Genomic DNA, 27,018 nt, shown 5'->3' with positions numbered 1-27,018 from the left:
GTGCGCATGCCCAGTGGAGGTAGCTGTTTCCCTTCTAGCCAAAACAAATGAAGTGCTGTGTGTGTCGCAGTGAAATACGACCGTGCAGAAACAACAGCACTGTTGATTCATTCCTTGTGATTTCAAAAATACCTTACTTTGTTTTTGAAAGTTGGCCTGAAACGATTAAGTTTTACGTAGATTTCCATTTTATTATGTTTCAGTGGACGTGTGTGATTTATGTCATCTTCCTAAGTTATTGAAACATTATTTGCGTACATTTGTATTCTCTGATCTTATCTTGATTCAAAAAAATCAAAGAAGGTAATATGTGATGTAAAAGATCAAAATCATGATTTCGTTTCTTTATTTTACGAAAAGTTAATTCACTTCAGTTCATTCACCTTCATTTAAAGCTTTAACACCATCTCATAAATGACCACTAGATGTCCGTGTAAACCAATATTACATTGATACTGTATGTACCACAGTCTCCATATTTAATTACATTTTAAACACTTTCATAATAAGTTTAAGCAATATATAATAATATGTGACAATAAAAAAGAGTTTGCCTATTCAGTGACTAACTTTATTGCTTAACTAGTGTATAGTGAATTAGTCCTGTACTATTAAGACGTGTGATTTTCATGGTTGTCTGTTTTCTCTGGGTTCACTGGAAAACCATTGACAAATGTTAACATGATTGTTAACCTAAATGTTCAATTTTTTTATTAATAATTTAATTGAACATCTTTTTATTTTTTTCTCTTCTCTGATGCCCTGTCTATTGTAGGCCTACTGATCGGGTTTTTCTGTAAAGCTATAGAAGAAGAAGATTCATTTTCTGTATTTGCTGCTTGTGTTTATTTGTTTAAATGCTATTTTACAAAGTGTTGTTTATCACTACACTAGGATTGAGAAGTTGGGAATCACTTAGTGGGTGTTGTTCACAGACTTTCCTGGCGCATTGTTCTCAAAGTGACTGAGCACATGCAAAGGAAAGCTGAATAATTTGGTCATGTGAATCTCGCCTCTGCTGCTTCGTGCATTGGATGTGCTCTGTCCAATCATACTTGACTGAAAAGAATATATTTTTTAGAGCGTTTTCATGGAAAAATATCATGTTTCAGATAGGGGTATCTTAAATCCTAACCTTTTAGTTTTGCCTACATGTCAAGCACAATGACTTCTATGTTAATTATATTTGATGTTTTTTTTCAGATACAGCTACCACAGTTGGGCTGTAAACTTTGCGCTGGTTCAGACTAAGGCCTTTTAAAACTTCTACTGTACATTTAGACATTTTAGGCTTAAGGTTGGCTAAGCAAATCTATTCTTTGTTTGCACATCAAGTTGACTTTATTTGGAGGGGCATTTAAATAGCCTTCAATAAAAGAGGATCTACCCGGTAGATGGAAATGCAATGACAATTATATAGATTCAGTTTCATAACATAAGAACTGATTCAACATAAAATGAATATTTATTGTTGTAAATATATTTTTAATGATTAGAGACCTTCCTGGATTTGGGTATGTAGCTGTAGGTTGGTTTATAATAATCCATTACTGATATCTTAGTGCCATATTTATATGAACGCTTTTATCATGCAATCCATCAATCTACACATTTCCATTGTAGTGAACAGTTTTCCCCTAAAGTAAGTCTTTATCTTAATCATCTCCAACTCCGCCAACTTTACTTACTAGCCATAACTTGCATGTCTAGTCTGAGAACTGTATTATATCATTTGAGATGTTACATAAAAGTCGTGACTGTAAACTGGTTTTGCAATTTTGTTTTCCTTCTAAAGCGTCATAAACACACCTAGTGAACACCCATTGAGGAAGTATTAAAAAATACCAGCACAATAGGGAAACTTATAAACCCAATTCAACAATGACCTATATAAAGTGATTAACATAAACTGAAGTATATTTACATATGTATACATTTTATTTCTGTCCACTGAACAAATGGCACCCAATAAAAAAACGAATAATAAACATATTTTGTATAATATTAAAAATAACAGTTTTTAATGTCAAAAGACTAAACAATAGAGAGGGTTTGTTATCTCAACACGAGATTTTCCACTGGTCCGCTGTCTCTACGGGAAGTGACGTCACTGCGGGACTGGATTATTCATTTGATGGATCTAGTATTCTGTTGTAGCAGAGATACACAGAGTCAATGGTAGGTTTAGGGCCGTCAGAGCTTGGAGGGAGTCGTTCGCAAAATCCGACTTCATCCTTTTTTAAACAAATTATTTTCAGGTTAAAAATCACTAGAGCATAAAGTTCACTCTTTACTCTTTTTAATAAGACTAGTATTTTGATAATCCGCCGTTCGGAATGTTAGGAAACGATCGGTGAAAATCGGATAGCTTACTGTGAATGGAATTAGCAAGATAGCAAACAGTATTGGGGGATCCTGGCTGTAGGAGACAGAAGAATAGACGGTTGACAAAGAAGATATTTCGCTAAACATTTGTAACATATATACTCCACTATTCCTGTTAAAGCTAGCTTTATCGCTAGCTTTGTTGTTTAGCCATTTACGATGGAATTGAGAGTTGGAAACCGATACAGACTGGGAAGGAAAATTGGTTCTGGATCCTTTGGTGACATTTATTTGGGTAAGTAATCGTTCATTTTCTTTTTTTCGTGTCAGTATCAGTACTAGCTGTTTGAAGATGAGACGAGTGCTTTTATTGATGCTATACGTGTTTTGTTTTGAAACGTCAGCTTAAACAAACCAGTCAGCTGCGATTGAAGGTCCTATTGAGTATAGCTTAAAAACCAGGAAACCCCCCTACTAACAATCACTATTTTGATGTTTAACTTACTCTGTTAACACGTCAGCTAGATGGTGATTTGATTTGAAGGGTATTGGTTCCATATATCTACGATTATCCAAATATTTTCTTTAACGGAGGTTTTACAGAGAAGGCTGTCCAACGAAACCATTACGGTTTTATGGACGGCAATCCCTTTAGTTACGTATTATAGGTTTTTTGGTTATTTGTAATAGTTTAATGTCTTCGAAAACGTGTGAAATAGTTGTTGGTAAGCATTTGTGGTCGATGTACATATCGGTCAAAAGATGTCCTAGGTTGTAGGTATTAGTACCAATATCAGACCTAATACAGACTTGTGGTAGGAAGCCACCAGTAAATATACAGTTCTGTCCTGTAAATGACATTTTGTTATTATTATAAAAACATTGTTTCCCAAAATTATAGCGTGTCTGGTTTTAATGTGCATTGGGAGTACATGCCCAGGCACATCTTGTCATTATAACAAGGAGTTTTATATGCGTGTATCTCTCATGTGTGACCCTGGACAACAATACTAGTCTAATGGGTTAATTGTTTTGTACATAATCCGAAAGCTGAGTAAATAAGATGTATATTGATGTATGAGTTGTTAGAATAGGACAATATCTGGCTGAGATACAACCGTTTAAAACTCAGGAATCTGAGAGTGCAAAAAATCAAAATATTGAGAAAATTGCCTTTGAAGTTGGTAATCAAGGGCACTGTGGCAGGACATCCACTCATAAAAATAAAGTTTTTATAAATTGAAGGTAGGAAATTTACCAAATCTATTCATGGAACATGAACTTTACTTAATATCCTAATGATTTTTGGCATAAAAGAAAATCAATCATTTTGACCCATACAATATATTTTTGTCTTTTACTAAAAATGTTCACGTGCTACTAAAGACTGGTTTTGTGATCCAGGGTCACATGTAGTATTGTAAACATTCAGGTGTCTTGTTTTTGTGATGTTTATGGTGCTATTTCATTGACATTACAATTTTACATAATGTCATTGCACAATAAATTATCCAGTGTGTAACAATAAAAGTCAAGTCAAAGTCTGCTTTATGTTCAGTTCTGCCACATGTACAGTACATATGGTTTGATTGAAACCATGTTACTCTCAGACCCATGGTGCATACAGATAACACAGAATAAAAATATATTAAGAAATACAGATTCTATATATATATTTATATATATATATATATATATCAACTTTAGGGATATTTAAAAAAGAACAAGATGATAGACAATGGCAGATAGCATGCAAACCAGTGAAATATACATTGTAGAGATCTAAGATTAAATGTTGTGTCTGTCATTTGACTGATAAGCCATATAATAAACAAACCTCAGGCTAATACATGCCGAAGAGAAACTTGTTGTTTCTACGTGTTGGCAAAGGTCTTTGGTTCTAAGGAACTTTATAAACGCACTGTTATGCTCAGCTTCAACTTCCTGGCAACTATTCTTTAAATGCAAGTTTCAACATAACGTCTATAGGGTCTTGTGAAAGGCAGTAAAAGGCACTAATATTTGCTTTCGTCATTGATTTTGGGGCCCTGAGGGTTCAAGTATTGTTGTAGGTAGCTGCCTTTAATACACCTTCTTAGGTCACCACAATGAAGATATTAAATGCATGCCAATCCGTAAGCATTCTTTGAGACATTTGGTTGCTTTTGAAGATTTCTAAACGGGTCTTTAGAGTTTGACTTGCTACAAAATTGTACAAACCACTCGTTGCAGTATGGGATGCATATGGGATGTTGATGCTTTGTGGTCTTTAACATCTCTTCACTGTTTTCTTTTTTGGAGTTGTGCAGTGATCTCATCGCTGGCTAGATTTTTGTGTTTGTGATATGTTCTCTGCAGTAATTTGCTCTACACCTCCTCGCTGTACTTCTCACCAGCAACATCTTAAAAACAACCTTCAGTTTCATTGCAAAGAAACAAGAACCTAAATCTCCAGAGATTATCTGCACAGTATGTTCCTTTAACATACCCAATGCTTTTTGCGGAAGTCAGTTCATGTCTGCAAACAATGTGGTGGCAAAAGTTGATCAGCTGGTTTATGTGTGGTTGTTTACGTAAAATAGTTTCTGTTTGCTGCAGGATCACACAAGCTAAACAACCATAATTTCTCGCCTGTGCGCTAGTGTTGTTACAGATCTTATCCATGTTTCTTTCGAGGTAATTGCCATCAGTGCACAACCCAAGTGTGTGTATTACAAAGCGGCTAAATGTTGTTATGCAACATTGGTGATTCAGCTGGTGTACTGGAAACAGTTGTGTACATGTACTCAATAAGGGGCTTATGTAAAGACTCCCAATATCCCCACACCTGGGGAGGGACAGTCTGACAAACTCCAGCTGGGGCTGAATGAGGCCTGGCTGACCTGATCAACAACACATGCTCTCTCAACCAAGCCTCTTAAAAAGTTCAGCACTGTGCTGCGTATGTGAACTAGATAGGGGATTTTGTGCGCACGGAGCTCTGACAAAAACCTCGGGCCATCTGCTGGAATATCCTGTGGCTTGCTAAATCGTGAAACCTATTCCTAGGGTTAGTCCAAAAACTTTCTCAGTGTCCAACATATGGATGTAACGATTACCGGTTTTACAATTACGACAAAAGCGTCCGACGGTTAGTAATATCATTTCATATTTTTGTCATCATTAAACCGTACCAACTTTTCGCGTCAGCCAGTCAACGTCACCCAATGTAAGCAACAGTAAAAAAAAGAGGCGCGTTATGAAACTGTTTTTGATATTAGACATATACATATTCACCCTCGTCTGCTCACGTTTATTTGTGATCCCAGGGCATTTAGTCTAAAAATATATTTGGACTATATATGAATATTGGGGGAAATATAGATATTATGATAATGAAACACGTTTACTTAATATTTCTTTAGACAGACTGATGATTAGAAGTATAAATCTCCACTTCTTTGAAATGTAAAGGCAGGCCAGGTAAAGATGTTTGTCGGACCTCATTTGGTCTTCCAGTTGACTAGCCCTGTCCTGCATCTAACTTGATTAGAATTGATTCAAGGATAGACATGGAACGGCTTATTTAATTTATTGAAATAAATAATAAATAGTTGAGACTTAGTTGAGGCATAATTGCAGGTGAGACGAGTGGGACATGTCGCCACCACTTTTTGCCAAGTCAATTGTGCCCCGAGCACTTATTTGAATAAAACTAAGCTTGTGGAACAAACACGCTGTGAACGCACCGCTTGCACACCCATTGTAAACCAATAAAGTATATATTTTTATAATTTTAGTTATTATATCAATATTTTCGTTATTAACGTATTGTTTTCCATTGATATGACATAGGGCTGTCCCCGACTAAAGATTTTCCTATTCGACTAGTAGTCCTTCATTTCAGCAATTAGTCGAATAATCACACATTTATGATATTAACATAAGTACTTGCGTATATACAAGGAAATAATAGTCTACGTTTACTGGCTGAGAAAATGTTAACACTTCCATATTACAGAGTAATGCTAAATCATACTAATAGAGCATTTAAAATCTAAATTGTGTGCTTAAACGCACACATACTGTAAATGAGCCGTAGCAACACCGGAAAAATATAATGATCATGTGTTGGAAAAACAGCAAGGAGACTGCCTGTACATTTAAATAATTTATTAACAAAAATACAAACTATAACATCAGTTACAAGCCAAATGAAATTGCCAACAAAATAACCATAAACATAAAACACCCTTTTGAATAAAATAAAATAAAAATGTAGTTCTCTTTTAAAGGGAACAATAAAATAAATAAAAAATAACATACCGCAATCGACAACTCTTATAAACTAAAATATTAGTACAAAATAAAATATTAAGTAGAAAAAGAGTAAAAAGTACAAATAAAGTAAATAATAAAAGAAAAACAGGCCTATGGACAAGTCATAAACAACTTTGTGCAAAGCAAGGGAAGCAAAATAAATAAATAGCAAAAACACTTAGCTTTAAAATTATATTGAAAAGGGAAATTAACAAAAACAAATGAACAAATAAACACAGCAAACGCCAAACCTTAGAATAAAAAAGAATACGTTACAAACAAATGTTTCCGTACAAAAAAACGCAAACGAATAAATGCCTAAAAGTTCTTTGCTTAAATGGTTTAGAACAAATATATTTTAAACAAAAGGTGGAGCAAATAATTTAAACAAAACGAATACAGATCAAATGGAAACATTCAGAAAAATAACAGCGCAAACTGCCATATAAAGCCATCAGATGAGTCTTGACCAGAAACAACGAATAGAAAAGTCAGTCTGAATTTTCTAAAGAGAATACTGACTGCGTGACGTCATGCGAGTTTATTTTATTTCCGCGACTAAATGACCAATGAAAACGTATTCAACCGAGCCTCCTTCACATCGACTAACATTTAGTCGACTATTTGGGGTCAGCCCTAGATTTGACCGATCCAAGCGGACGGACCACTTTTGAAAACAAAGTTACGCCACTGGTCTCGCTTAAATAACATAATTATTTGTATTACATGAGAAGAAGCTAAAATAACAGTTAAATGATGTGCCAAACCATTTAGAATAAAATGACTGATAAGCTGTCTACATGCAACCAATGCAAACCTAAAAACCCTGAAGGTATTGTACACTTTAGAAATGCCTGTGAGGATTTAATAAACTTGCGACAACATGCGTTACAGATTCCTCACATTATAAAAGAAAATATATTTGCATTTTGCATCTATAGCGCTTATTTTGATCTGCAGCTTTTTTCTTTGGCTAAAACAAATTCTTAAAATGTTTCTTCATTATCATTCTTAACGAAAAAATCATACAATCATAAAATAGCCTGTATCATTACAAACGCACTTATGGTAAACTTTTACTAACAAAGTGATGCGTGTTTAGCATATCTGTTTATTTGAATCTTGAAGCGAGGATCCGTTATCCCAGTCACGATAACATCTTTTTGTTTGGCGATTAATTGTGGTAGTAGATACTATTGTCATTTAAAAAAATATTTTATGCCATAATTTTATGACATAATATTGCAAGTACACCCTTTTGCAGAACAAAGACCTTCTAATATAATATTAGGACATTGAAATTGGAATTTAAATAATAACTTGTGTAAATATTTAAAATCAATAAAGCATACACTTCCAGTCCTCAATAATAATTGGTTGATTTATGTTACAAGCTTTAATGATGAAGTTTAGGGTTAGCAGAGCCCTTGATATGTGAACCATGGAGAGGTAAGCAAGATTGTATGTCTAAAAGGGGCCGTTTTAAAATACATTTGCCCAAATGAGCAATGAAAACAATGTTTCTCGATCTGAAACGACTATTTCATACGTGAAGTGCCCTTCAAAGGAACAAAAACAGTCCATGAAATTCGTCTGAGGTGTATTCATGGATGTGACATGTCATACTCAACTGTCTGTTAAACCTCTCTCGTTCCAAATGCGGCTTTTGGTTTAATCAGTTGTATTGCTGTTTTTGTTACCTCCGTATTTAAAGAGTCTTGTTCAAGTGCTCCTTTGTTTTCATATCGGAGTGGGAGGTTTGCGGGTTTGACACCATTCGATTACTATTCTGAACTGGCTTTATTCATCAGAATAACTCCTCGAGTTTTTCACCTGCCACTGTCTGCCCTGTGTGTGTGACTTTGTGTTTGTGAGAGCCCCAGTTTTGACACATAGACACAGGGCAGCAAAGAGACTGCCCGATCGGATACAATATTTAAATGGTTTTATGTAAACAATGCATTTATAAACACAATGGCGATATATCACAAAAAACTAACAACGTTAAGTTTATATACAGCGCGATAAGTCCATCGCGCCAGGCCTAGGATCCGTCTGTCTTCACACTGCACAAACCAACAAGCTTGTGGTCACACAAAATGAATTTGAGCATATGCACATGAATGAGATGAGTGCAACCAATTTGTTCTCCAGACAAGCTCAAGCCCTCAATCCCTACGGAGAGCCCTGGCTATGAAGTGAGGGATGGGTGCTAAAAACATGCCAGCTGCCTGTAGTGAGGTTTGCTGACTTATTGATCTCCAAGATTGCATCATTGAAGGCCTTGCCCAGGAAATTATCTTCTAGCAAAAACTGACATCTGTTTTTTATAATATATGTATTTAAATAACAACCAAGCAGCAACTGTAAGATTTTGTTCATGTAAAATGCACATCTAACCCCAGAGCTGTCAGTTGAAAAATGTATGATTGATTTGCAGTTACTAGAAAGCCTCCATGGGCACTGTAGTAATATAGTGTTGAGCCGCGTGCATGTAAACAGCTTTAAGGATGAGATCTTTCGGAATATAGTGATGTATTGAATGGATGTGTCTGAACATGCCCAGTGTGTGCTGTCAGTATGGGGGAAGAACATTCTCGCTGTAAAATGTGCCCAGGCAAATCAAATTCCACCGAAAATACTTTTGAGTTTCTTTGATAGTCATCAGTTATTGTGGTTTTACATGTTCATGGAAACATGAAATGGATGAAACCCCAGGAGAAATCCAATGTGAAGCACACTGTTTTTTTATTGTTGTCACAGGACCAAAATTTCAGTATTCTTTACCAATACCAGTAAAATTCCACAGTTCTCTGTACCAATTTCGGTACCAAAACAAAACACCAATACGTTTGAATTACATTTTACAATTGAAACACATTTTTATTAATAAAGATCATTGTTAATATAAATGTTTAAAAAGCAATATAATATGCAATATTAAAGCAAACCTCCGTTTTTTTACTTAATTTATACAAGATTTATTTGGATTGAGGTAATGATTATTGTACGGATAGATTTTTCTTTATAAGGTTTAAAAAGAAACATTTAAACTAGTTATCTATCCAAGACATGGACATTTCTAGTCAAACATGTATTGTTTTCTAGCACATAGATTTCGGATAGGCCCAACTGTTATATATAATAGGTACTGTAAACCCCGTCATGTCCTCCCATTCATTTTGTCCCATTACAGTTATAAAAGCATTAAATGGTTAATAAGGACACTTGACTGGATTAGCATTGGCGCTAACAGGCAAACAGGGACGTTTATTTTAATGTAACCTTTAACTTAACATATGATACAACATTCATAATGCAAAGACTGCTTGAACTTGTTCAAATAAATCTGCGTGTTTCCTCCTTTTACCACAAAACTGTTAGTTTTCTTTGTGATATGATTTTAATCTGATGTATTTCTGTACACATCTCTTTTGGATCGGAGCCTCGCTTATCTATTCATCACGTCTTATTGCGTCTATAAAAAGTTTTCGACTGAAAACATGTAAGACAGACCACCAGTAACCGGTTGACCCAGTACGTCGGTGCTATCGGGTCTTATGAAAATTAGGTACTGCCAACTTTTATTCGAAGATACCGACTTGGACCCGAAGTACCGGGACTTTTGACAACATCCACAGTTTTTCTTGGGTCTGGCGGTGCAGTTGACTGTACAAAACAGGTCACGTATTGTTTTGATAAAATAAGCAGATCTGAGTAATGTGCACATAAAGCTGTGCACATAAAGCTGAACACATAATAAATCACAAACTATCATTTTTATTGGCTTACACTTAACAGCTCGTCAAGTCTGAAAAATCACATGAGTTCTATGTGTTAGGCAAGTTTCAAATCGCATATTTGGCACACTGCCTTTGTCTTGTCCTCACTTTGTTTAAAGTGTACCCACTAGAGCTCGACCTATCCATTGTTTTTGCCGATTAATCTGCACCGATAACGGTAATTTGAACTATTGTTTATCATCAATAATCTCCACCGATAGTTTTTCCTGGTTGTGTTTGATCCAGATCCTACTGTGATACACAGGTGGAGATTTCAGAGTATAGTGTAAAACAGCGATCTCTAGAGGTGGAAATAAAACTGACGGCTTGTTTTGTTCGGAGCTATACAGTTTATTGTTTGGAGACGCGAGACCGCAGTCTCCACGGAGCGGAATACATCAGATGGGGGTTTAAAGATTCACAATGACAAGGTAGAGCCAGTTGATGTTAAAAAGTTATTAATTTATTAAACTATATGCTACATTTAATGGGGAACAGCAGTATTTTTGCCGACAGGGCTGAGAGCGCGCTAACATTACTAGCCTATTAGCTTAAGAAGTTATAACATGGTGACAAAAATACATGCAGAAGTGTGGATAGGCATTTGTGAGTATTGTGTACACGCGCGAGATCTGCCTCCGAAATAGAAAACGGATGACAGAGACGGCACGAACAGCTAATTTTAATGACATTCGTTTTAATGTAAAGAAACACGTGTGTGAACACGACAGTATATGTTGTAAAATATTACAATGGATCCTTCATTCTGCTAGTTTGGTGCCAAGGATGTTTTAAATTATTAAAAATTTTGAAATTACCTACTTATAATTTTGTTTAAATCATACATTGTAGTTTAATATTTATTAATGTAGTCAATATTTCTGTGTTTTATTTAAAAGTACAATACTGTTCAGTGGTTCAAGCAACTTGTAAAGTTCATTGCTAATTTACTTTGGTTTTTTTTATTTGAAATAATCAAATAAAAAACGATATGTAATTAATCATTATCGGTAGGTACTGACCACCTTGGTTATCGGCAAAATCCAATATCGATCGACCTCTAGTTCCCACACATGTCTTCTCTTCCAGAGTAACTAAATCATGATGTTCACTCATGGGTGATTCATATTCAAGGGTGAATGAGAACCACTTCGCATGGGGATGCCGAGTGTTTGAAAAAAATAATATTAAATCTCAACATTTTTAATCGAAGGCCAACACACCAAACAAATATTTGAATAATCAAATCTGTTCCAGCCCTACTTGAGTCTGGACCGCAAACTCTTGCACCGCAACCAATCAAATATCTGTGTATCATCTAATATGGCAGCATAACCAATCAGAAAGAAAGAAAAACCCTTCTGTGCTCCGGACTTGAGTCTGGACCGAAAACTCTCGCAACATAACAAATAAAATCTCTGGGTACCACCCGAAATGCCAGAAGAACCAAAGAGTCAGAAAGAAAGAAAATAATTGTATACAAAAATATATTTATAGACCCAAACGATTGTGTGCCCATCCCTATCATTGGTTGTTTGAGCTGCTACTGGTAAATGAATTTCCACATCCTCTGCTAAGGTTGTTGAGTTGAGGCAGATGGTGGGCCGGAAAAGAGGTGATATAGCTGCATGCGTAGATAATTGTGCCCACTCCTTCACTCTGGAATGTTGTGCATGTGAGTCAACCTGAGATATGCAGAAATATTTAATTGTGGTGGGCTTGGTTTTTTAATGTATTTAATTGTATCCCAATGAGTCATAATCCAAGCTTATTTCAACACTGCAAAGCCTCTCCAGTTGAATTGATTTATTGTTTCATGCTCGGGTCTGCATGAATGTTATGTCACACAGGTACATGATCAGGTATTATATTTAATTTTTTTGCATACATGTCAGATAGTTTGGTCGGTTTCTCAGTCCAGAATTTCACCATGTTTGATATTCGGTTGTAATTGACCTTCATCTATCATCTTCTCACTCTTTCTGTATCCCCTCCAGGCACTGACATCTCTGTGGGGGAAGAAGTAGCCATCAAGCTAGAATGTGTGAAAACGAAGCACCCACAGCTGCACATCGAGAGCAAGATCTACAAGATGATGCAAGGAGGCGGTATGTGTCTCCACACTCAGTCAAAAGCTCCTCTTGCTCTCCATCCGGTTTCTCCCTGTTTACTTGTTAATTTGTTAAAGATAAAGCTAATAGAAAACATTTGGTGTTAGGATGTAATTTGCTTTCAAAGGTGATTGTGTGATGTAAAATTATATACAGGATAAACTGGGTCCATTTCTGTTTGATTATAAAATATAAAGCACGTTTTACGCTGCACCACCTTAAATGTGTCTAATGTATAAGTTATTATCTTAAGGAATACTACACCCAAAAAAGAAAATTCTGTCATGAATTACGCGCTAGTTGTTCCAAACCTGAATGAATTTCATTGTTCGGTTGAACAAAAAAGATATTTGGAGGAATGTTAGCATGGGGCATTATTTACTGGCATAGATACCTTTTTCTACTTATTTTTCCTACAATGGTAGAAATTGATGCCCAAGAATATTCTTCCAAATATCTTTGTTTGTGTTCAACCGAACAAAGAAAATAATACAGTTTTGGAACAACTTGTGGGTGAGTAAATGACGACATTAAAGATATACTCCATACAAAAATGAAATTAAAGTCACTTTATTAAGGATGATCTTAAGAACTGCTTAATGTTTTTCATTATTTTGTTGACCACCCCGGGCTTCTAGTAAATACATGTTAAAGGGATAGTTCACCCCCAAAAAATCATCATTTATTTTCCCTTTTGTCATTTCAACTTGGACTTTCTTCTGCAGAATACAAAAGATGATGAACGTTGGTAACTGAACAACCACAGTACCCATTGACTTACATTGGTTTTGTGTCTTTACAAAAGCACTGAATCGGTACCATGGTTTTGCTGTTTCCAAATTTCTTAAAAATATTTTTTGTGTTCTGCAGAAGAAAGTCGTACAGGTTTAAAATGACAAGAGGTTGAGTAAATGACAGAATTTAAATTGCGCGGGTGCATCAACCCTCTAAACTATGTCTTACTTACACACCAATATGTTGAAAGGATCCCATGTTCCTAGAAAATGCGTTCCTAGAAAATCTTATTGCACTGAGGATGTAACAGAATCCAGAGGGAACAGTGGGTGGCAAACCAATCATGACCAATCCCTCGCGCATCATCGGTCTGTGAGTCAACACAGTCTTCTCTTTTACGAGCGGCAGCATCAGATCTCTGACATCTCACAGCGTTCTATCAGCTTCATGAACTGACTTTTCATTGGCAGAATATTTAGCATTGTGTGGAAGAACAGGAAGGAAGTGTGGGCTGCAGCACATGCATCATGCGTGTTGCTTGTAATTTTAACTCGATTCAATGGTTTAGAGGAACAAAACAACAATAGTATGACTGTAGGTTTAAGTTTGGTTTGAAGACTGATAAAGACATCAGATGTTCGTAGTACTATCAATGCCTTCATGGCTGCTGCACAATGATCCCATAAACTGGAAAATGAATATACATGAGGTGCCTGAAGGATGTTTCCCCCCACCCACTGGTCCCAGCTGGGGTTTGCCCCGAATGCTTTATTGTAAGTGGGTGCCTCTCTGGTACATTTTGTCTTCAAACACTGACGCCTGTCTGCTCACTCCCAGCATGACTGAACACGCGTGCCATTCGCACAGCAATCGCCCAAATGATGGCATCCGTGCCACAACAGACCGACATTCACAGTGAGCCTCTCTCCCACTGCTTGTGTTCCCTGTGATCACATGGATCTGGGACCAGATGGTGTGTGCAGAGGGGAGTGGGTCTGGGGGGAGGGGCGGGCCCTCTGCATTCCATCTCCTAACTGGGTCTCTTCCACCACTCCCATCCTTATTTAGCACAACATGAACAAGCATGACAAGCCACTAAATTTACATGGTGAATGCCGTACGCACATATATGTGCAATAATAAGAGATCATTTTCATTGATTCAAAGGTTTTACCACCAGAACTGCATATTTGCTCAAATCCATTCATGGAGAAACGCATAGCTCAGCATTTTTCTATTTTTATTCCTGTTAATGTAGGCCTTATCATAGCCAGTCTGGAGTGTAGAAGGCGTGCTGGACAGCTCAGAGCTGCAGGAGATATATTTAACCTTCTGAGTTTGCGCAGGAATAGCTGACCTGGAAGATGTTTTCTCCAAAGTGCTGAACAGCAAAAGCACAGTGCTGTTGAAGGCAGTGGGCAGGCTCAGGGTTGCATGTTACAGTACAAATGACACCAGCTGCAGAGAGAACTCTGACCCCCCCAGATCACTGATGAACGCTTTTTCTCGCCCCAAATAACCCTGAGTGGGTTGGGTGTATGTGAAAGTCTAGAGAATCAACAACCCCACAGAATGCTGAGAGCAGTTTGTCCATTTAGGGCTACTGTAGAAACACGCCGAATTCCATGCAAGGGGACTCGATGTGTTAACTTTGCGTATATACAAATATCTCATTCTAAGTAATAAAACCATATCGCTTCATTAAGGTCTCTCTATACACCACTGAACTTATGTTTATTTTATTGCATTTCTGTGAGAAGATTCTAGAAAAAAATCACACGTTGGTCATTTTATATGCATAGATAGCTGTATTAATAAGCCATTTGTAGTATGCTGTGGCTTTATCAAAAACTACCTCGTTTATTCCTGATCGGCTCAAGTGGTTTGGGTCGGTCACATGTGACATAAATTAAGAATCTTTTGTTGCAATCTGTTTGGCACATGCAGTGTAATTTTACATTTAATTTTTTACATTTATGCATTTGGCATGACGCTTTTATCCAAAGCGATTTACATTGCATTATCCTATACATTTTTACTTGGGTTATATGCAATCCCCTGGGATCGAACCCACAACCTTGCATAGTTAACGCAATGCTCTTACCACTGAGCTACAGGAAAGCTGGACTGTTTCTTTGTTGTACTACTGAAAGCGTGTCATGTCCAAACCACATCAATCATATCAGTTTAAGCTCCGAGTATATTGTAGCTGGCTTTTCTGGTCAGCATATGGCTGGATGCTGAAAGGGGCCAATAGTGGTCTACAGGTAATCTGATTGGGTATCAGCTGTCCTTCCGACACAGTTTATATCTTTCCTTGCATCAGCTTCAAGGTCATTTTAGTGATGTGTTTATGGCCCATGCATTTAAGCCCATACTGAAGGCATCCAACCAGAGGCTGCCGATCTTACAAGCTGAACCTCTGTCTGAGTTGTATCACATCACTGTCATAACTTAACCAAACGGGCTCTCCACCCCCTCCATCCTAGCCAACTGAGGAAACAAATTTATGCTCTAAATCACTGTCAATCTTGGTCTTTCCGACTACTTTAAAGAACCAAACATGTATTGCAGTCATGATGAACATTAAGCTAACCTTACAAACCAATACTAAATCCTTTTGTTTGACAAGTATTCTGTTAAGGTGCACATTGGTGATCTGTAGGAAGAAATTCTTGCCTTTTGTAAAAACTGATTTTTTTAATTCTACAGTTGGTATCCCAACAATCAAATGGTGTGGAGCAGAGGGAGATTATAATGTGATGGTAATGGAGCTGCTGGGACCCAGCTTGGAGGATCTGTTCAACTTCTGCTCTCGCAAGTTCAGCCTTAAGACTGTTCTTCTGCTAGCTGACCAGATGGTAAGGCTGTAGACTTGATCATCCGTAACCTTTGTCCTCTCTGCCCTACCCATCTCTTGTTATAGGAGACCGAAAACCAGATAATGACTCCAGGAAGTGGTGTTCTTGTGACATGACAAGCTTTACTGTTTCCCTTCAGCTGTTTTACATAGACAAGCTGTATCCGCTTTCATTTTGTGTTTGACTGGGTATTAAATGCTATGGTGCATTGTGAAACGAGGTCTAATGTTAAAGGACAATTTGTTTATCAGTTGTCATACATTCAGTGCGTTTTCTGAATTTGTATGTTAGCTTTACATGGAGCTTGTTTTTCTACTTTCATCTGTCAGACTTGTCATTCGACCTGCTGATCCATCCTGTGTTTCATCCTCAGATCAGCCGTATCGAATACATCCACTCCAAGAACTTCATCCACAGAGACGTCAAGCCCGATAACTTTCTGATGGGCCTGGGAAAAAAGGGCAACCTTGTTTACATCATTGACTTCGGCCTGGCCAAGAAGTACAGAGATGCTCGCACCCACCAGCACATCCCTTACCGCGAGAACAAAAACCTGACTGGCACTGCTCGCTACGCTTCCATAAACACCCACTTGGGAATAGGTACAGTGTTTAACCAGCTTTTATATTGCTTATTGTCGAACCTGTCCAGCCATCATACTAACGTTTGCAATGAAGGCCAATTCTAACTACTGACATTTTTTGTTTAACTTTACAGAGCAGTCTAGACGAGACGACTTGGAGTCTCTTGGCTATGTGCTCATGTACTTCAACCTGGGCTCTCTGCCATGGCAGGGTCTGAAGGCTGCCACAAAGAGACAGAAGTATGAGCGAATCAGTGAGAAGAAAATGTCCACTCCTATTGAAGTCCTGTGCAAAGGATACCCATGTAAGCTACTTTCTCTTTCATGTGCCATTGTTTCGTTGCAAATGGCATAAAACGTGTAAAATCACTTGACGTTTTCTTAGCTGTGTTGACATGTCCCAACCATTCATCAAAACATATCAAATGACTTGTCGTCTTTTTTGGAGTCTTTTTTTTTTAATGTGATACAATTTTATTTTTATAATCTCATTGTGAACTAGGGTGGGCGATATGGCCCTAAAACGTTTTTCGCGGTATTTTCTGGTAATTTATGTGATGGTGAAACAAATGACAATAAAACTATAACACCATCCACTGCTGTTTTTTGCTACAAGTGATAGTAGCTGCATGTAGTCCAGAACATCAGAAATGCCAATATTAACGTACGTATCACAAATCAATCACGCTCTTAAAATATACCTACAGTATTTTTGTAAAAAAAATATTATGGTTACATTTGACTTCAAAAGGTTGTAGTAAAGAAAGAATTAAATAAACTTAAACTCCATATACACGTCATGTCATACCTAAAACTGCATATAGCCTATTGTTGGGTGGAAATGGTCGCATCACGCTGTCAATCACTCTCTTCTGAACTGTGTGAACCTTCTCTTCTTATAGAAACGTATACTGTATCTGTCTATGGCTCGGGCTATAGAAAGAGAATCGAAAAATGCGGATAAAAGAAATCTAATTAAAGGGGTCATATGGCACAAATACGTGTTTTTTACGAGTTGCCCATGCATGTAATAGACATGTAAAATTGCAAAAATTAAGCTGCCTGAAGCAAAGATGAATTCTCTCTAAAAGCAAATACTCACCCAGTCCTGCCTCGTGCAACCATAACCCCACAAATCTACATCAGGTCGTAGTATGATTTGACTAATGGCTGGAATACTTTTAAATTTTGAACAGATTTTTTTTTCAACTAAATATCATTCTCTTGCGCATAACGAATGTTTAAATTAAAACTTTTAGCCAAACTAAATGTTGTGGTGTTTTAATATATTATGACTATCAACAAATACTTAAAGGAAATTAAATAAAACGAAAGTGAAACTAAACATGGACCCTGATGCATCTACAGTGCTATCCTTCACAAGAGTTAGAGCTTCTCTTGTAGTGCAAAATCTTTCTCGGCTTCATGTCTGCCCTCCGATATACCGGTTTTTGCTGCAAGGTTTTTGCTGTAAGGTCTCGCAAAGAAATACGTCATCAACTAGGTTTTATCGTTTATATCGCCGCAAGACTAATTCCTATTGTTGGGAGAATTTCTACCTGTATATCGCAAACAATATAATATCGCCCATCCCTATCGCGAAACCCAGCATTGAGATATGTACCGAATTGTGAGCTGAGTGTATCGTTACACCCCTAATTCAAAATATGTAAGAATACTGTGCATGTAAGTGTAAATGACGAAGATCTCTAGAGATCATGTAGTTAAGTAGCTTTATTTTTCCTTACTAACTTATAGACTCGCACACATTTTTTTTTGCTATTGCTCTTTCTAATCTTCTCATTTAAGGTTAAATGCAAATAGCGCAGTCAAGTGTTGAAAATCTTTGTCCAGCATTAACAGCTTTAAACAGACGTTCAAATAAATCTCTTATGAGACTGTGCTTTATATACACATTATTCACGCATATCTGCATTGTGTATGCAAACAAAGCCTTTGCTATTATGCATGCAGAATATTTTGTCATTTCATAGATCTATACTTCATCCATCATTTTTTTCTGAAGTCTTAGAAGTTTTAGACATGAAACTAAAGTGATTAATTGACCGATGACATCGGCTAAGGGCCGGGGCTTGTGTTTATGAAGGCTCTTAAAGAGGAGTCGATTCCTTAATGAAACATTTGGAACTGACTCTCGATTCTCAACGCCTTGGAACCGATGCATCGATGTTAAACCTTCATTTAGTCCATTTACACTGTTCTCCATTTCAGCTGAGTTTGCCACATACCTCAACTTTTGCCGCTCCCTACGGTTTGATGATAAGCCCGACTACTCTTACCTGAGACAGCTCTTCAGGAACCTTTTCCACCGACAAGGGTTTTCATATGACTACGTCTTTGACTGGAACATGCTCAAATTTGTGAGTATTTCAATATTGGGTGTGTTCACCTGGTCAATCTATACATTTTAAAGCTGTTTTAAAGATTCCCTACTTAATTTATTGGGCATTTTACGGTTTAGGGTGCAAACAGAGCAGCAGAAGATCCAGAGAGGGAACGAAGGGATCGGGAGGAAAGATTGCGGCATGGGCGGAATCCTGCTCCCCGTGGCATGATCCCTACCAGCTCAGGCAGACCCAGAGGAACACAAGAAGTAGCACCTTCCACACCCCTCACGCCAACCTCACACACAGGTAAAGCCTGTGCGCACTTGCCTGTAACTGTTTGTTTGTGTTTTAATGCTTAAGTACATTAGCCAGCATGTTTATTGCTTAACATCTGATGGATCTGTTCTCTTTTATTTGAACATAAGGATATTGTTTTGGCATAGAAAGTACACTTTTTTTTCCTTTCCTGTCATTTGTTATCATCTTAGCTTGAGAGGAAGCGGTTAAGAGGTTGTAAGCTTCTTCACTTTGCAGGATGCAGGCTAGACATAAAGTTGTTTGGTTTATCGAATGGAGAAGCTTCCCACACACAATACTTTTTGCTCTGCCTATATGCTAGCAACCAGCAATCCTGCATTGGTCTTGGCAGTAAGCTAGCGGGCGTCACATGTATGGCCACAATTAGCAGAGCCTCGAGAAGTCTCTTAAAACAACCATATGTCACCCCTACCAGAGGTCCAGCACATGTCAGCTAGCCTTTCTTTGTCTCTACTTTAGAGTACAATAATATTTTTTTCTGTTTGGTGTAATTATTTTGTTTTCCAAAAGCTCCATGCTGGAAAACAGAAGTGTATTTTGTTTGAAAAATCTGAAATCTTTCCATTTTCTATACTTTTGGTGACACGTGTCTGTCTGTTTCCTCCAGGAATGGAGCGAGAGCGGAAGGTTAGTATGAGGTTGCACCGCGGAGCCCCTGTCAACATTTCCTCCTCAGATCTAACTGGTCGACAGGACACCTCTCGCATGTCCACTTCACAGGTACCAAATGTTTTTTTTTCTCTGCATTTTTGCCTGTGTTTGCGCCATCAGTGTGTCCGTTTTCAGCTCTGCTGCTCTTTAATGGTGTTTTTGGGTTTTGTTGAGTTTGTTACTACAATACACTAGTTAGAAATGCTTTATGAGCAGATTTATGTACTAGTAATTATCTGGCATAGAGAAAGAAGACAAGATGGCAGACAGTGATGGTAATGTCAGACTGATCAAGTGGAGTTTGTAGCTGCTTTCAAGGCTGTTAGCATGCTATAATAAAAGCCCTCTGCTTTGAAAATGTCTTCAGCATTGCTTCGAACAGTGATCATCAAACTCTTTGCTGAAGTATGTAGAAAGATCTTAAAGACATAGGAAAATGACTTGATAGTGTACTAAACTTGAGATTTAGGATAAGCTGTGATATGTAAGAGAAGCGTCACTAAAATATTTGTGAATTTTTTATTAAATATTTATGTGTATACAGGGCTCCAGACTTACTTTTTTTACTAGGAGCACTGTAGCCCCTGTAAAAAATGTAGGGGCACACCTTAAATCAGCCTGAATTGCAATTATTAACATTTTTCCCAAAATAACTATCACTGATACTGACAAATAAGTTACTGGATGACAGCAGATTTGGTTCTGCTTATTTAAAAAGAGGCAGAGTCTACAGATAAGAATATCTTTATTGATTGGTGCTAAATTGAGAGACTGTAATCTGAATTTTAACCAACAGAAATTGTGCTTGCCAAAAAGTACACATTTTATTGTTTACAGTGTTGCAAATGAAGGGTTTTGTTAGAATGTTTAAGATGATTTAATTGCGTACTAAGGACACTTTTCCTCATGTTCACAACACATTGAAATCGTTCTTGTTGTGAACGGATTTGGAATGATCCAGTGCTCTCAAGTATTCTACGGATAAATTACATTTCCTGAACTCATCTGTGGTTAGTTTTGTTTTAAACGTCTCAAATATCAAATCGTTCGTACTCTGGGTCAAGAAATCGGTCACAGCAAACAGCGACTCAAAGTAATGCGCTGACGTTTTGTGTATGAAGCTTGTCAATGACGACCTGCATCGTGCGCGTCTGCTGCAGCAGGAAGGTGCAAAATTGTCTATCACACACAGCTGGCACTGGTAGCGGGCTCTCGTTCTACTCTTTCCACGTGAAATAACTAAAAGAAATTTCTAATTTGAAGGTCTCATATACGCGAATACTTGTAAAAAATCATACTCTAAAAATGCATTTAGTCGCAGTCTTGAGCCCTGGTATATATTAAAAAATTGTAATCTCATGATGGTAAAATCTTCAGTGCATAACCCTAGTAACCTTTAGGATCTGGTTTATTTTTTAAAACATGTCATACATACACAATTTTCAACAGGATCTCTGACCATTTTAATATGTTTAAAGTAATAAGGGTTCTTTTAAGAACATAAAAATGTTAATGTGCTAAATGTTGTTGGACACTTGGTGTTGATATCTTTACAAATAAATGTTTCCCCCTAACCACCTACCCACCTCAGAATAGCATTCCCTTTGATCACCACGGCAAGTAGATGCTGGCCATGCTCTGGTGTGAGAGACAGCATTGGGTGAGTGACAGTTGGGTACAGTTTTTATTTCTGGATATCCTCCCCTTCCCCGCACCGAGTGATCTCGACACTGCTGTACGGCTGTTACACGGTGCATCGCTCACGCCAGGCTTATCCACCCACACTTCATTCCTTGCCTGATTCAGAGCAAACAGTCAGATGTCTAATAAATGCTGAAAAATCAATTTAGCCAGAAAAAAAATGCTCCAACCCCATGGTTAGCCGTTTATGACCTCACAGGCTGTATATGATGAGTCGGAAGGTATTTTTAATCTCTGCACAGACAATTATTCGTAACACCAGATGATGTGAATTATTCTCACTAAATTTGAAGTGTTGGTTCATAAATGATCTGCAAAAGCATCGTTTTTAGATGGTCTAAATTTGATAACAGCTGAGAAGAGCTGACATTATAATTTCAGTCTCTGAGGAGCATTTGTGCCATTATTCTCATTAAGTCTATAATTGTACCATAGTGAACATGTAGCTGATACATCTTCATAAGCCAGTTATCCACAAGGACATACAGAGGCACAGGAAGTTTGAAAAATCTTTATCAGGTTTACTATAGTTGACTAAAGTATGGAGTGGAAACTATAAAAACATACAGGAGTGGTGCGGAGCGCTGTGTATCGTGCTGTGCAGCGCCCTCTACCTGTGACTGTGTGTTTCTACACTCAGCTATGTGATGTGATCTCCAGCTGCCTAGTCGTTGATGCCTATTTCTGTCTCACTTTAACCCCCAGCGCTTGGTTTTGGCATACAAGCATGCATTGCGATGACCTGCTCCCACTTATCAACGCAGCTTTACACTTACCAAGCTTTCCGCTTTTCATTTGTAAGCGTAAAACTGCTGCTAATTCAACCAGTTTACTGAAAAACTTTCCCCTTTTATAATTTGTGCCCTAAACAAAATGTTTTTTTTATGTGTAATCCTGCTGCCTTTAGGTATGTAAGGTTTGCCAAATGGCTCACCTCGACAGCTCTTTTGTTCCCCCTGTAACATCAGTGATGGATTCACCCCCACCCTTTACGGAGGGCAGTCATGTGATTCAGTGCCCCTGTGTCCTCATGGGCCCCTTGCACTGGCTTGCCTTTGACGGAGGATCATAAAAAATGTATCTCCACTAGAGATGTGGGGCGCAGCTTAAATGTCACCTGAATACGCTGCTTCAAACAAATCATCAACCCGCCAGCCACCCGCACCTATAATTGTCTCTGATCTAGATATACGCACCCGATCATCACATTATTCATTTCAATTCTAATTCTTTGTTTTAAAGCTCGCTGTCAGTAGATCATTCGTTTTTAACAGCAGCTTGAAATCAGAGCCAATGTGTGCATCTCTGATAAATAATGTGCTGTTCTTAGGCTGCTTTTAAATAAACACTTTTATTTGTTAAACAAAAGTTTGGCTTTGCCCAGACTTGCCTACATTTTTTCTATAAAATAAACACAGGCTTTATTACTCCCTTCAGACTTTATTGAGTATATCCCAGTTTCATTGAAACGCAGACACACAAACTATAATGTTCTGCCCAAACAATGAGTGGATAAACTAATAAATATCGGAGCCGGTGCAGTTGACGCTGATTTAATTTAATTCTCATTAAAAAAAATTCTCCTTGATCTGTTTCGCCTCCGTTTGTTTAAGAATGGACCCATCCTCGCGACGCATGTTTTTTTTTTTACTGAGAGTCTCCAAATTAGTGCCTGTATGCCTGATGAAAATACATTTAAAGCGCGTTCATATTTTAGAGAATAATAATATAGTTAATATTTGTGATTATAATTAGTGACTTTTCTTAACCACATTTTTCGAGACCTCTCGCAATGAATCAGAATGTACTATTTTATTTTCTTACCCACCCGACCATCGGATTATCGGCAGCGCCCGTTGATATAACCACAATCCGCGCATCACTAATCCCCACCTAATCACCTCCAGGTTTAATTGTACAATAGATGTTTAGATTCAGCACTTTCCCCTATTTTTAAAACGGTCCTATGTTGTGTTAGACCTGCTTTTTTTTTGTGTGTTTAGTCATGAAAACCTTATGCCCCTTTTATGTTTCTGTCGACTGTGACCATAAGATCTCTATTGTGGAAGTCCATAAGGAAGCTCAGAGGACGGCCTCAGGACTTCCTAGACACAAATCATAATTTTACAAAGTTTCCATTGACATGCTTGGTATGGTGGGGCAAATTTGGATAACAATTTGATCATCCCCTATTCCTTTGTAGCAATAACCTAAAATTCATGATGATGAAACTGTACTTGGATCTGAGAATGGTGGTTCTGACCAGGGGCACTGAATAGACTGAAGAACCTCGGAGACATGGTTTCAGGACAGTTGTGTCCTGCATATTCCCGTGACACACTCCGAGGAACCATGTACTAGACAATGGCTGTTTACACAACGCCATATAGTTGTCAGGTCCGTTTTGAGTGCTAAACATGGTTCTGTTCATACAACAATGAGTTATGTATGAGAGTAACAGCTGCTCTGTAGTGTCACGTCAACTGAATTTTGGAAGCCAGATCATTTAATGTGTGTTGTATGAACAAAACCACAGGTGAGAGTTGTCTGTCACTATATCAACAGGTTTCATATGCTTTCGGAAATTACATCATCTTTTCTCAGATTGTGAACTTTCTTAAATATTAAGGAAATTATTCCTTTATGGGTAGAAGAGAGAATTCAAAGATAAAATAGAAAGTTGGTGGCCATATATCTGTAAGATGAAGAGTCTTGGTTTTATTGTATTATCATTGGTTACCAGGGCATAAGCTTTAGTTTTAAGCTATACAGACATTATTTGTTCTGCACATTTACAGGACAATTTTAGATTAGCAACAACTTGAGGATCATTTGAACGATGACAATATTAGTCTAGTAAGTTTTGCATTGCAGAGATGTGAAATTAACTAAAATGTCTGGCTCTTTTCTTTTCCTTCTCTAGGCTCTTTCTCGTGTCACCCCCAGTGGCCTGCAGTCTGCTGTACCTCGATGAGACCATACACACACCTAAAGAGCAGACCAACGACGGCCCTGATCTGCACTAGGACTTCTCCAGCAGCCTCTAACCATGTGAAATCAACCTCAGCAAATCAAATCTACAGAGACTTATTTTCCTCTCAATGCAATTAAAACACTTGAGGCACACAAACCCAAACCTTGGACGTTTTTGTTATTTTGGCACACACAACACAAACATTTCTTCACCTACACGCATCGAAAGAGACCCGGGCACAATAAGTCATGCTCTTTACCATCGCTTTTTGCCAGAAGATCGCAGGCAAATTGAGAGGGACGGGGCTGAGGGGGGGTGGCGTGACTCTTGGCCGTCGCTGCCTTTGCCCCTCTGACACACCAGGAGGAAGGGGCCGTCCTCCTGTCGTCCAGGGGCCTCTTCACAAGCAAAGCGTCTTGGCTAAATTCATGTATACCTGCTCTGATGCCCTCTCCTGTTGCAAAAAAATACTTTAACACTGCTTGGAATGCAGCTGTACTGATAGCCATTGACATTTTGCTAAACATAATTTTTTTGTCTTTTGTACACAACAGAAATTAATTTCACACTGGCTTCATTATTTTTCAAATGAACCTTTTAGTTTAACCACTTTAAGCGTAAGGAAAATATTATGTTAGCAAGCGTGTAAGTTCATGTGGCAGAATGAAGGCAATGTCCCTTTTATGTTTTTTGGGCGGTATATTGAGTGGAAGGCCAGGCTTGACGCAAATATAGGTTCGGAAATAACAAGTCATGACCACATAACACCCTTTATTACAATTACTCATTTTAGACTATTTTTAGTTTTGTCTGCATCCAACAACCTGGCCCTCATCAGTTCTTGCTCTTTGATTTTATTGCATTCCCTTGAGCTTCTTTTGTTTCCTGAAAGCTGTGAAATGCCTGTATTGTATAAATGTTGATGTTATTAATGTTGCTGTTTGTATCATTTTACCCCCACATCAAGGTTGGTGCTTTTACGAAAATGCAGGCACGTATGTGGTATAGTTAAGACAGTTGGACTGAGTCCCGTTTACTAAAGGAAGTTTATAGTAGGTTAAGAATTAAAAAAAGGGCTCCATCTTTCTGACTGGAGGTGTATACACATTAACAATCGTGTTCTCACCTGACATTTTTGGGCTGATGTTGAGACAGACTGGTTTGTTTTGTTTTTATGATTTGAATATGTGCATTACGATTTGCAATGGATGTCTCCTGCCCAGCTTGTCTCATTGAAAATACACCAGCCAATATTAAAAGCCATGCCGTTTTTTTCTTTGTGACTGACACTTTTAAAAATTGAGATGAAAGTGTTTTTGGGAAATTTATTTTCTATTATCAATTCTTTTAAGACTGCTTTTCCCTTATTTCGAAAGTGTGGTTCCGTGACTTACTGGTGCTATAAGTCACAGAGGAAGAGGAGGGCAACCTGCCTGTCCATATCATTAGAGCGTAGGCTTTTTTCTGTAGTCATGGGGTGGGGGGGATAGTGGTGAAACTCTTAAATTCTGTTGTCATGTATATAGGATGTTTCTAGTGATGGCAAATACCATTTGTCATAGCCACTGTCTGTGTGTGGGTGTATTTGAGTATTGGGAAAAGGCTAGTGCTTAGAGAGGTGAGAGGGACTTGTTTCCTTGGTTCTAGATCTAATAAGTTAGTATTTTTCTCTCCACTGGTGGTCTCACAGAAACAGCCACTCCAGGACTGGTGGTGTTTAAATGTAGGCACAACTACACTTTGTCTGGAATTGAGCTATTGTGGATTTCTCTATTTTCGTTTTCTGGTTCATTCTACACATGACTGCTTGGCCAGTCCTTCTGCATCACACAAGCATCACACTGTGCTGTATCAGGTGGAATTACAGAAATCTTCCTTCACTGGGAGATTTTTTTCCTCATTTGTATTGCCACTGTATTTGTGTATTTTAAAATGTGTAAATAAATTAATAAGTACTTGTACGTTTTGTCATCTTTTTAAGGGATGCACCGAATGTTCGGCAACCAAATATATTTGTGTTATGTGTGATATGATCAAGCAGCAACCAGGGCAGAGAGAGAGAGAGGGCGACACAAGTGTTATATTAATGCAGTGTGTTGAGCATTTTAAAGCACGGAAATGCTTTCTAAATGAAAGCGTCTTTACTGGTTGGTAACTTGTGTACTTCAGACTGGAGCGGGCGGTCGGGACAGTAGCCCTGCTGCTCGCGAGATCCTTTAACATACAGTGGTTTCCAACTAAAATACTGCACATCAGATCATATATACACTCTTCGTACTTTAATTGACAAAGAGAAAGCTCTTCTCATGCTTTGTTGACCTCCAAAAAGC

The 27,018-nt window shown here is 37.8% G+C and overlaps 1 protein-coding gene across 1 annotated transcript; it reads left to right on the top strand.

Annotated features, from left to right (window-relative positions):
• The first annotated feature begins 2,136 nt into the window (after positions 1 to 2,136).
• On the top strand, positions 2,137 to 26,649 carry csnk1da (casein kinase 1, delta a). The gene is made up of 9 exons (XM_056752075.1): positions 2,137 to 2,620; positions 12,404 to 12,514; positions 15,965 to 16,113; positions 16,487 to 16,715; positions 16,831 to 17,001; positions 18,929 to 19,077; positions 19,179 to 19,350; positions 19,970 to 20,082; positions 24,638 to 26,649. Exons 1-9 carry the CDS (start codon positions 2,545 to 2,547, stop codon positions 24,686 to 24,688), a joined length of 1,221 nt encoding a protein of 406 aa, XP_056608053.1. The 5' UTR covers positions 2,137 to 2,544; the 3' UTR covers positions 24,689 to 26,649.
• Positions 26,650 to 27,018: the final 369 nt, after the last annotated feature.

The sequence above is a fragment of the Triplophysa dalaica genome, chromosome 7 (assembly GCF_015846415.1).
Source record: "Triplophysa dalaica isolate WHDGS20190420 chromosome 7, ASM1584641v1, whole genome shotgun sequence".
In the NCBI taxonomy this organism is placed as follows: Eukaryota; Metazoa; Chordata; class Actinopteri; order Cypriniformes; family Nemacheilidae; genus Triplophysa; species Triplophysa dalaica.
This window is presented reverse-complemented; position numbering and strand designations above follow the sequence as displayed.

Excerpts from the sequence above, each read along its gene's own strand:
- csnk1da (XM_056752075.1), top strand. The coding sequence starts at position 2,545 with ATGGAATTGAGAGTTGGAAACCGATACAGACTGGGAAGGAAAATTGGT. Across the intron at positions 16,716-16,830 it reads AAACACCCACTTGGGAATAG|AGCAGTCTAGACGAGACGAC; the intron begins GTACAGTGTTTA and ends TTAACTTTACAG. Across the intron at positions 17,002-18,928 it reads CCTGTGCAAAGGATACCCAT|CTGAGTTTGCCACATACCTC; the intron begins GTAAGCTACTTT and ends TCTCCATTTCAG.